We start from the raw sequence: 12,616 nt of genomic DNA on the forward strand, positions 1-12,616 counted from the left end.
GAAGAAAGTAAGTTTACTCACGGCATTTTCTTCGCTCCGACGTTCGCATTGTGATTGACAGGAAATGGGTGTTACTGGGCGGATGCACGGCGTTTCAGGGGCGTGTGGCTGAAAACGCTACCGTTTCCGGGAAAAACGCAGGAGTGGCCGGAGAAACGGTGGGAGTGCCTGGGCGAACGCTGGGTGTGTTTATGACGTCAGCCAGGAACGAAAAGCACTGAACTGATCGCACAGGCAGAGTAAGTCTGAAGCTACTCAGAAACTGCTAACTCGTTTGTAATCGCAATATTGCGCGTACGTCGGTCGCAATTTTAAGAAGCTAAGATTCACTCCCAGTAGGCGGCGGCTTAGCGTGTGTAACTCTGCTAAATTCGCCTTGCGACCGATCAACTCGGAATGAGGGCCCATAAACCCATGCATGCCGACACTGCCATAGCGGTGGTGTGTTAAGCAAACCCACTTCTTTTATGGCTTCCACTATAAAGTTTGCAGAGTCCTGTATATGTTGCAGGAGTAAAACAATCTCCCCCCTAGATAAGGAATCCAACCCCTCAGTTAGGTTACCTGACCATCTAGCAATGGCTTTAGTAATCCACGCATATGCTATAGAGGGTCTCTGGGCCACCCCAGCAGCCGTGTACAAGGATTTGAGTGTAGTCTCAATCTTGCGATAAGCCGTGTCTTTCAGGGAGGCTGCACCAAGGACAGGCAACACAATTTTCCGTTACAGCCTGGATACTGATGCATCCACTATCGGTGGATTTTCCCATTTTTTCCTATCCTCCGCAGGAAAAAAATGAGTTTTATGGTAAGAACTTACCGTTGTTAAAACTCTTTCTGTGAGGTACACTGGGCTCCACAAGGATGGACAATGGGATGTAGAGTAGCATCTTGATCCGAGGCACCAACAGGCTCAAAGCTTTGACTGTTCCCAGAATGCACAGCGCCGCCTCCTCTATAACCCCGCCTCCCTGCACAGGAGCTCAGTTTTTAGTTAACCAGCCCAATGCAGTAGCAGGAAAAGAGACGACAACGGTTAGTAGCCACATACACCACACTCTCATGACAGGAGAAGTGTCAGCGGCTAATGCCATACCAACCCAAAGAAGCTAAGTGCGTCAGGGTGGGCGCCTTGTGGAGCCCAGTGTACCTCGCAGAAAGAGTTTTAACAACGGTAAGTTCTTACCATAAAACTTGTTTTCTGCTGCGGGGTACACTGGGCTCCACAAGGATGGACAATGGGGATGTCCTAAAGCAGTTCCTTATGGGAGAGGACGCACTGTAGCGGGCACAAGAACCCGGCGTCCAAAGGAAGCATCCTGGGAAGCGGCAGTATCGAAGGCATAGAACCTAATGAACGTGCTCCCGGAGGACCACGTAGCCGCCTTGTACAATTGGTCAAGGGTCGCACCACGTTGGGCCGCCCAAGAAGGTCCAACAGACCGAGTAGAATGGGCCGTAATGTGAGCAGGAGCTGACAGACCAGCCTTCACATAAGCATGTGCAATCACCATTCTAATCCACCTGGCCAGGGTCTGCTTGTGAGCAGGCCAGCCACGTTTGTGAAATCCAAACAAAACAAAGAGAGAATCAGATTTTCAGAATAGAAGCAGTTCTCTTCACATAGATACGGAGAGCCCGTACTACATCCAAAGACCGCTCTTTGGGAGACAAATCAGGAGAGACAAAGGCCGGAACCACAATCTCCTGATTAAGGTGGAACGAGGACACCACCTTTGGTAAATAACCGGGACGAGTCCGAAGTACCGCCCGGTCACGGTGAAAAATCAGATACGGGGAACTACAGGAAAGGGCCCCCAAATCCGACACTCTTCTAGCAGAGGCAATAGCCAGCAAGAACACCACCTAGGGAGGTTGGATACGCAACACACCCTGAGTGAAAGTATGTACATCAGGTAAAGTCGCAATTTTTCTCTGAAACCACACCTTCAAGGCAGAAATATGAACCTTGAGGGAGGCCAAACGCAGGCCTAAATCCAGGCCCTGTTGCAGAAAAGCCAAAAGTTTGGTTGTACTAAACTTGGAAGCGTCATAATTGTTAGAAGCGCACCAAACAAAGTAGGAATGCCAGACCCTATGGTAAATCCGGGCAGAAGCTGGTTTCCAGGCCCGCAACACAGTTTTAGTGACCTCTTCAGAAAAACTCTTAGCCCTCAAGATGGAAGCTTCAAGAGCCATGCCGTCAAAAGACAGCCGGGCTAGGTCCTGGTAGACACAGGGGCCCTGAACGAGGAGGTCTGGGCGTTGTGGAAGTAGAATTGGACGCCCTGACGATAGGCCCTCCAGGTCTGAGAACCAGTGCCGTCTGGGCCACGCTGGAGCTATGAGAAGCAGATTCCCTTTTTCTTGCTTGAACTTCCGAATTACCCTGGGCAGGAGTGACACCGGAGGGAACACATACGGCAGCCGAAACCTCCACGGTACCGCCAGCGCATCCACGAATGCTGCTTGAGGATCCCTTGTCCTTGCTCCGAAGACCGGAACCTTGTGATTGTGTCGAGACGCCATCAGATCTACGTCTGGAAGGCCCCACTTTTCCACTAGGAGTTGAAACACTTCTGGATGGAGGCCCCACTCGCCGGCATGTACGTCCCGACGACTGAGAAAGTCTGCTTCCCAATTCAGGACTCCCGGAATGAATATTGCCGATATGGCCGGTGGATGGCGTTCTGCCCAATGTAGAATCCGTGAGACTTCCTTCATTGCCAAACGGCTTCGAGTGCCGCATTGATGATTTATGTAAGCCACTGTGGTGGCGTTGTCCCGACTGTACTTGAACAGGACGGTTCTGAATTAAATGCTGGGCCAGGTTCAATGCATTGAAGACCACCCGCAACTCCAGAATGTTGATTGAGAGGAGGGACTCCTCCTTGGTCCACCGACCCTGAAGGGAGTGTTGCTCCAGCACCGCTCCCCAACCTCTGAAACTGGCATCTGTCGTCAACAGGACCCAGTCGGATATCCAGAAGGGACGGCCCCTGCACAATCGTTGGTCCTGGAGCCACCAGTGCAGCGACAGACGGACCTCCGGAGTCAATGAGATCATGTGAGACCTTATCCGGTGAGGCAGGCCGTCCCACTTGGCTAGAATTAGCCTCTGGAGGGGGCGAGAATGGAATTGAGCATACTCCACCATGTCGAATGCTGAGACCATGAGGCCCAGCACCTGCATTTCCGAATGTATCGACACTTGCGGACGAGAAAGGAAGCAACGAATCCTGTCCTGAAGCTTCAGGACTTTCTCCTGGAGGTTGCCATTCGCAAACCTCAGGTATTGCTGATGTGACGCTGCTATAGGAATATGCAGGTAAGCATCCTGTATATCCAGGGAGACCATGTAGTCCCCAAGTTCCAAGGCCAGAACTATAGAGCGAAGGGTTTCCATACGGAACTTGGAAGTTTTCACAAACCTGTTCAACGCCTTGAGGGTGAGAATGGTCCGGAAGGACCCATTCGGTTTCGGGACTAGAAACAGCGGAGAATAGTACCCCCGGCCTCTCTGTGCAAGAGGCACCTGTACTACGACTCCTGTATCCAGGAGGGTCTGTACCACCGAATGTAGAGTGTTTGCATTTGTCTGGTCCTTTGTCTGTCCGGCAAAATCGATGAGGGGGTCGGTTTTTGAAGGCTATGGCGTAACCTCGAGTGACAACTTCCCGTACCCAGGCATCTGAAGTGGTCTTCAACCATTCCTGGGTATACCCTAGAAGCCGGCCCCCCACCCTGGGATCCCCCAGGGGGAGGCCCGCCCCGTCATGCGGCAGGCTTATCAGTCTTGGAAGCTGGCTGACGGGCCGCCCAGGCTCTTTAGGGCTTTGGCTTACCAGGTTTGGAAGTGCGGGTCTGCTTATTGTACGCCTGACCTTTTGCTTTACCTGAAGGGCGAAAGGAAGTACCTTTAGCCTTCGACACAGAAGGAGTGGTACTTGGCAGACAGGCAGTTTTGGCAGTAGCCAAGTCAGCCACTATCTTATTTAAGTCCTCCCCAAACAGAATATCTCCCTTGAAAGGGGTTTTTCTAGAGTCCAGATCCACAGACCAGGATCTCAGCCAGGCGAGCCAGGACTTCAACAGCCTCTGCAGCCCATGTAGCTGCAATAGTAAGCCTTTGTGCAGCACCCGTGAGGGTGTAAATCGCTTTAAGACAACCCACCACACGTTTATCCGTAGGCTCTTTTAGAGACGTGACGGTAGTGACAGGTAGAGCTGAGGAAACCACCATCCTAGCCACATGTGAGTCCACTGGAGGAGGCGTTTCCCAATTCTTAGACAGCTCTGGCGCGAGGGGATAGCGAGCCACCATCTTCTTTTGAGGCACAAACTTTGTACCCGGGTTTTCCCAGGGTTCCTGACGTATATCCACTAGGTGATCAGAGTGAGGTAAAACTTGTTTAACCACCTTCTGATGCTTGAACCTATCAGGTTTCTTAGGAGGGACGGACGGCTCGGGATCATCCGTAATCTGTAGAATTAACTTAATAGCCTCCAAAAGATCAGGAACATCCACATGTGAACTACCCTCCCCATCAGCCGTATCGGAGTCAGAACCTGTGGGGTCAGTGTAAGTGCCGTCTTCATCCGACGAGGTGTCAGTGACAGCAGTGGATTGTGAGGAGACAAGCGCTCGCTTAGAGGACCCCTTGGACTTAGGAGAGCGATGGTCAGACTTTTTAGTAGTCAGGGACTGGTTCAACTTCTTTACTTGAGCAGATAAATCGTCCGCCCACGGCGGGTTAGCTGCAGGGACCACAAACGGTTGTACCGGCATTGGGGGTCCCATAGGGGGTGTTAGTTTATGAACTAGCGCATGCAGAAGCGTGGAAAAAGCGGCCCACGGTGGGTCATTATGTGCCTCCGTTGCCACAGTCCCACTGGGGGGCAAGGAGCCCCCAGAACCAGAGCCCATAGCTGCTATATTCCCCTCATAGGGATCTGCGACTTCAGCAACACCGGCAGTGTGTTCAGCCCCAGAACCGTTACCCTCAGAAGCAGACATGATATAACTTGCAGTATCAGGTAACACAGTACAATTGGCAGCAGCACAATACCTCCTACCCAAACCCCTGCGCAGTGTAGTCAGCACTAGCAGAGCTAAAGGAGAGATATGGTGACTAAATCACAGAGAAAAATACGTATTAGAGTATATCTTTGTGAAAATCCTATATCAATATAAAACCTGACGCACCAAGCCCCCTCAGGATATAGAATATAGGGATAGCAGGTTGAGTGAAAGACACAAAATGGACACCACTCAGCTATCAAATGCACACACAGATTGTAATAACCTCTGCATTGTAGAAACTGTGACTAACAATAATACTGCACTGGACTAGCTTATATATATAGCTATATAGGCAATAGATATCACACTACACAGTAAGAACTGGATGTATATCACAGGGTAATTGTACTAGAAAACCCTGACTAAATGCACTCTTTCTTAACTAGCACTGACTGAAAAGGCAGGTAGAATACTTAAGTGTCATGTAAAGTCACAGCACTGACAACCAGGCGGCTTTACACAGGAGGATTTGCCCAAGCAGTCCCAAAAACAGTGAAGCTGAGGGATAATGGCGCCTAGACACTGACAGGGAGTGAGGGAGAGATAGATATGCAGCTCCAGGGCGGGAACATTTGCAGGAAATGGCGCCCTGGGGCTGGGGGAGGGGCTTCCTATCCCCCTGCTAGCAAAACCACCGGGTACTCTGGGCTCTTCTTAAACTGGTTTAGAGAGAAAACCTGACCTGCGCCCATGCCCTGGTGATCTAGTGGGATCGCCTGCACTGCCACAGTGTCCACCGCCACTGTGCGTGGCCCGCCTCCCACTGACCGCGCCGGATCGCGATAAAGACCGGGTCCCGCAAGCTGGACCCACTCACCACCTCCCGAAGCGCGGCCACGCGATCCCGGAGAGCCCCCGTCGTGTGTGCCTGACGTGAAGAAAACCGGAGCCTCCTGCTGTAGTTACCTGGCAACCAGGACTCGGGAGTGTACAGCGCCGCTGGGGAGAGCTGGAGCTGCAGCATTGAATGTCTTCTGACATTTACCACCGCTGCTGCCCTTGAATCTTCACTTTTTCTTCATAAAAAAGCTCTTCTTAGGGCTGCCTGGAGCAGCCCCTCTGTTAAGTGCCTGCTTACTGCAGCACCAACTACAAAACTGAGCTCCTGTGCAGGGAGGCGGGGTTATAGAGGAGGCGGCGCTGTGCATTCTGGGAACAGTCAAAGATTTGAGCCTGTGGGTGCCTCGGATCAAGATCCTACTCTACACCCCATTGTCCATCCTTGTGGAGCCCAGTGTACCCCGCAGCAGAAAGGAAAAGATGAGATTAACCTTTTAGGGATCTGAAATTTCTTGTCAGGATTAATCCACGGTTCGTCAAACATGGTATTCAATTCCTTTGACACAGTAAAAGTGACTGAGGATTTCTTTTTTTACATTAAAATAAGATTCATCACACTCATCTGCCACTTTATCAGGGATTTGCAGTACGTCTCTGATAGCTTCTATAAGAGCCTCTATTCCCTGTGACAGAGCAGCGTCCCCCCCTTCTGAATCCACCTCCCTCTCCTCCATGTCTGACCCCTCAGCGTCAGACTGCAGGATATGGGCCAGAGTTCGCTTTTGTGGACAAATGGCAAGGAACTGAGACGCGATCGTTGCTGAGCGATGGATTTTACGAAGAATCCATTCGCACAGCCGATCGCAAGGAGATTCACAGGAAGAAGACGTCTGTGGGTGTCAACTGACCGTTTTCTGGGAGTGGTTGGAAAAACGCAGGCGTGTCCAAGCGTTTGCGGGGCGGGTGTCTGACGTCAATTCCGGGCTCGGACAGGCTGAAGTGATCGCAGCGGCTAAGTTCTGAGCTACTCAGAAACTGCACAAAACTTTTTTGTACTGCTCGGCTGCACATGCAATCGCACACTTACAAAGCAAACATACACTCCCCTGTAGGCGGCGACTATCTGTTCACAGCACTGCAAAAAATAGCTAGCGAGCAACTTGGAATGACCCCCTGAGTACATAGTAGTGAGCTCCCTGGGGAAGAGGAACACTCTGCCGTACATGAAACACACTCTTTGCCTGACATATTGTAAATGTGAAAGCAAACGCACGCGCGCGCACGCACACACACACACACACACAGGAAAGGTTAAAAGCACAATTAACCCACAAAGAGCCCTTCCAGGGAGAAACATAGGTATTTGGAGCCAGCACAACACACCCTTATTGCTAATGCCAAGCTTAGCCGGGTCGCAGACTAAGTACCCAGATTGGGGATTTAGTACACTAATAATTGCTCCCCCCCTGCTATGACCCCCTGGTACCGCTGAGGTAATCTGGAGTCACACCGGATGAGCTGCGCGTCAACTACAGAGGGAAAATGGGACTGGCGAGCTGCTGGATCCGCTCATAGTGAAGCCCCGCCCCTTCAATGGTGCACGGTCTTCCCGCTTTTTTTATACTGGCTGAGGTAATTTGTGCTTAAAATGGAGACAGAACAGTTTTAAAGCATTTGTTTGCCAGTGTGGGTACTGTGTACAGTTTACCGAGACACAGTTGTGTACTGAGTCTGGAGACGCAATCCGCCCCGTTTAGATGCCGTGCGTCTCCGTACCCTCATGCCGCCATATTGGCCGGTGACCAGCTAACCGGGACACCGGCTTAGTGCTCACTACTCTTCTTTCTTCTGGCTCTGTTAGGGGTGGCGGCGTGCTGCGGGAATGTACGCTCGCCGTGGTGGGGCTTGCGAATAGCTCCCTCAGGAGCTAGAGTCCTGTCAGTGGGGAACGGGACCATTAACCCTTCAAGGGGTTGGGCCATCCCCCCCCCCCTTCCAAGTCCCACGAAGCAGGCAGGCTGAAAAATAAATGCAGAAAACTCTTCAGGTGCTTCCATAAGCGTGACTGGCTCCTCCGGGCAAATTTTCAAAACTGAGTCTGGTAGGAGGGGCATAGAAGGAGGAGCCAGCCCACACTATCAAATTCTTAAAGTGCCCATGGCTCCTAGTGAACCAGTCTATACCCCATGGTACTAAATGGAACCCCAGTATCCTCTAGGACGTAAGAGAAAATCTAATATTATTTTTATTATTACCATTATTATCTCAACCATGGCAATGTGTGAGCCCACTGAATAAACTAACAGCCTCTGACTAGACCCTAATACTGGCACTTGAAGAACTGCTGAGCCCCAGTGCTAGTATGACTATTAGTTAGAAAAATGCTCCCAGCAGCAGCCAAACGAGTCCGTAGGCAAGATCTGCGGCAGTGGTACCCGTGGGTACCTCAAACCCACTTCAAAAAAACCAATGCGGCTCATCAGCCACCAGCAATGCTGCCATTGGTAAAGTGCAAGACAAGAAATACAGTACATACAAAAGCATAAAAGTATAAGCAGAGCTGCAAAAGGACGCACTATTCCAAAGTGCCTGCTCCTGGGGAATTTGGAAAAATAACTGAAGGATTTGTGACTGGGAGATATACAGGCACCTCTATACCCCACTTTGTCAGGGTCCCATAATGGGCGTTAGGTAATAAACTATTTCATTTTCTGTAAGACATAAAGCATAAAAATGCAGAAAATTCAGTCCATGCAATCTTAATTTCAGGTAGTAAAGTAAAAACAGGAACAAGCCATATAAATACTAAGCACTCCTTCTACTTGAGGGAAGGACATTGGTTTAGTCATAAAACATCCCTGGAATGTAAAAGTGTTAATATTTAATGAAGTATTGGTTATCAAAGTCTACATGATAAACATAGCAAAAGCCACAAAAAGAAAACTTCTGGCTAATGTTCCCCCCAAAACTGCAGAATATTAAATACATATCAGTCAGATTTAAGATGTGACTTATTCCCTTAACCTTTTTGCAAAACATACTGACCTCAATATGACTCAAGATAAACAGAGATGCATGTTGCAGCTATTCAGTGTATTTTGTATATTTCAATATACAAAGGCACATCATCAGCTTATCAGAATCTTTCAACATAATGTAATGCTTTCTAAATATACTGATGTGCTATGAAGCATATAAATCACACCAGTGTCTGGACAGAAGGCTACGGAATGCAATATGCTGTAAGTCTACTCACCACTGCCCCTCCCTGAGGAGGACTGTTAGGAACTGAGTCCGCCATGTCTGCAAACACAAAGGGAAAATGTTACATTGTTATTTAACCAAATCCATTTCAAATCTCTCTCTCTATATATATATATATATATATATATATATAATATAAGAATTTACTTACCGATAATTCTATTTCTCGTAGTCCATAGTGGATGCTGGGGACTCCGTAAGGACCATGGGGAATAGCGGCTCCGCAGGAGACAGGGCACAAAAGTAAAAGCTTTAGGATCAGGTGGTGTGCACTGGCTCCTCCCCCTATGACCCTCCTCCAAGCCTCAGTTAGGATACTGTGCCCGGACGAGCGTACACAATAAGGAAGGATTTTGAATCCCGGGTAAGACTCATACCAGCCACACCAATCACACTGTACAACCTGTGATCTGAACCCAGTTAACAGTATGATAACAGCGAAGAAGCCTCTGAAAAGATGGCTCACAACAATAATAACCCGATTTTTGTAACAATAACTATGTACAAGTATTGCAGACAATCCGCACTTGGGATGGGCGCCCAGCATCCACTACGGACTACGAGAAATAGAATTATCGGTAAGTAAATTCTTATTTTTTCTGACGTCCTAAGTGGATGCTGGGGACTCCGTAAGGACCATGGGGATTATACCAAAGCTCCCAAACGGCCGGGAGAGTGCGGATGACTCTGCAGCACCGAATGAGAGAACTCCAGGTCCTCCTCAGCCAGGGTATCAAATTTGTAGAATTTTGCAAACGTGTTTGCCCCTGACCAAGTAGCAGCTCGGCAAAGTTGTAAAGCCGAGACCCCTCGGGCAGCCGCCCAAGATGAGCCCACCTTCCTTGTGGAATGGGCATTTACATATTTTGGCTGTGGCAGGCCTGCCACAGAATGTGCAAGCTGAATTGTACTACACATCCAACTAGCAATCGTCTGCTTAGAAGCAAGAGCACCCAGTTTGTTGGGTGCATACAGGATAACAGCAAGTCAGTTTTCCCGACTCCAGCCGTCCTGGAAACCTATATTTTCAGGGCCCTGACAACATCTAGCAACTTGGAGTCCTCCAAGTCCCTAGTAGCCGCAGGTACCACAATAAGCTGGTTCAGTTGAAACGCTGACACCACCTTAGGGAGAAACTGGGGACGAGTCCGCAGCTCTGCCCTGTCCGAATGGACAATCAGATATGGGCTTTTGTGAGACAAAGCCGCCAATTTTGACACTCGCCTGGCCGAGGCCAGGGCCAACAGCATGGTCACTTTCCATGTGAGATATTTCAAATCCACAGATAATGTTGTGCGGTCACCTCCTTCCTGGCTCTGACCAGGGTAGGGATGACCTCTTCCGGAATGCCTTTTTCCCTCAGGATCCGGCGTTCAACCGCCATGCCGTCAAACGCAGCCGCGGTAAGTCTTGGAACAGACATGATCCTTGCTGAAGCAAGTCCCTTCTTAGTATCTCTTGAAGTTCCGGGTACCACGTCCTTCTTGGCCAATCCGGAGCCACGAGTATAGTTCTTACTCCTCTCCGTCTTATAATTCTCAGTACCTTGGGTATGAGAGGCAGAGGAGGGAACACATACACCGACTGGTACACCCACGGTGTTACCAGAGCGTCCCAGCTATTGCCTGAGGTTCTCTTGACCTGGCGCAATACCTGTCCAGTTTTTTGTTCAGACGGGACGCCATCATGTCCACCTTTGGTCTTTCCCAACGGTTCACAATCATGTGGAAGACTTCCAGATGAAGTCCCCACTCTCCCGGGTGGAGGTCGTGCCTGCTGAGGAAGTCTGCTTCCCAGTTGTCCACTCCCGGAATGAACACCGCTGACAGTGTTATCACATGATTTTTCGCCCCGCGAAGAATCCCTGCTGCCATTTCCCTCCTGCTTCTTGTGCCGCCCTGTCTGTTTACGTGGGCGACTGCCGTGATGTTGTCCGACTGGATCAGCACCGGTTGACTTTGAAGCAGAGGTCTTCCTAGGCTCAGAGCATTGTAAATTGCCCTTAGCTCCAGTATATTTATGTGGAGAGAAGTCTCCAGACTTGACCACACTCCTTGGAAATTTCTTCCCTGTGTGACTGCTCCCCAGCCTTTCAGGCTGGCATCCGTGGTCACCAGGACCCAGTCCTGAATGCCGAATCTGCTGCCCTCTAGTAGATGAGCACTCTGCAGCCACCACAGAAGAGACACCCTTGTCCTTGGAGACAGGATTATCCGCTGATGCATCTGAAGATGCGATCCGGACCATTCGTCCAACAGATCCCACTGAAAAATTCTTGCGTGAAATCTGCCGAATGGAATCGCTTCGTAAGAAGCCACCATTTTTCCCAGGACCCTTGTGCATTGATGCACTGACACTTGGCCTGGTTTTAGGAGGTTTCTGACTAGCTCGGATAACTCCCTGGCTTTCTCCTCCGGGAGAAATACCTTTTTCTGGACTGTGTCCAGAATCATCCCTAGGAACAGCAGACGTGTCGTCGGAATCAGCTGCGATTTTGGAATATTTAGAATCCACCCGTGCTGTCGTAGAACTACTTGAGATAGTGCTACTCCGACCTCCAACTGTTCTCTGGACCTTGCCCTTATCAGGAGATCGTCCAAGTAAGGGATAATTAAGACGCCTTTTCTTTGAAGAAGAATCATCATTTCGGCCATTACCTTGGTAAAGACCCGGGGTGCCGTGGACAATCCAAACGGCAGCGTCTGAAACTGATAGTGACAGTTCTGTACCACGAACCTGAGGTACCCTTGGTGAGAAGGGCAAATTGGGACATGGAGGTAAGCATCCTTGATGTCCAGGGACACCATATAGTCCCCTTCTTCCTGGTTCGCTATCACTGCTCTGAGTGACTCCATCTTGATTTGAACCTTTGTATGTAAGTGTTCAAAGATTTCAGATTTAGAATAGGTCTCACCGAGCCGTCTGGCTTCAGTACCACAAATAGTGTGGAATAATACCCCTTTCCTTGTTGTAGGAGGGGTACTTTGATTATCACCTGCTGGGAATACAGCTTGTGAATTGTTTCCAATACTGCCTCCCTGTCAAAGGGAGACGTTGGTAAAGCAGACTTCAGGAACCTGCGAGGGGGAGACGTCTCGAATTTCCAATCTGTACCCCTGGGATACTACTTGTAGGATCCAGGGGTCCACTTGCGAGTGAGCCCACTGCGTGCTGAAACTCTTGAGACGACCCCCCACCGCACCTGAGTCCGCTTGTAGGGCCCCAGCGTCATGCTGAGGACTTGGCAGAAGCGGTGGAGGGCTTCTGTTCCTGGGAAGGGGCTGCCTGCTGCAGTCTTCTTCCCTTTCCTCTACCCCTGGGCAGATATGACTGGCCTTTGCCCGCTTGCCCTTATGGGGACGAAAGGACTGAGGCTGAAAAGACGGTGTCTTTTTCTGCTGAGATGTGACTTGGGGTAAAAAAGGTGGATTTTCCAGCTGTTGCCGTGGCCACCAGGTCCGATGGACCGACCCCAAATAACTCCTCCCC

The 12,616-nt window shown here is 50.0% G+C and overlaps 1 protein-coding gene across 2 annotated transcripts in view; it reads right to left on the bottom strand.

Moving 5' to 3' along the window:
* Positions 1-12,616, bottom strand: part of TMEM33 (transmembrane protein 33) — a 124,638-nt gene that overhangs the window by 58,806 nt on the left and 53,216 nt on the right. For both annotated transcript variants that reach the window (XM_063921010.1, XM_063921009.1), the window contains exon 2: positions 9,120-9,166. In XM_063921010.1, coding sequence (XP_063777080.1) covers positions 9,120-9,164 — 45 coding nt within the window. In that variant the 5' untranslated portion in view covers positions 9,165-9,166. The remainder of the gene's footprint in view (positions 1-9,119; positions 9,167-12,616) is intronic.

This window comes from Pseudophryne corroboree, chromosome 1 (assembly GCF_028390025.1).
Source record: "Pseudophryne corroboree isolate aPseCor3 chromosome 1, aPseCor3.hap2, whole genome shotgun sequence".
Taxonomy (NCBI): Eukaryota; Metazoa; Chordata; class Amphibia; order Anura; family Myobatrachidae; genus Pseudophryne; species Pseudophryne corroboree.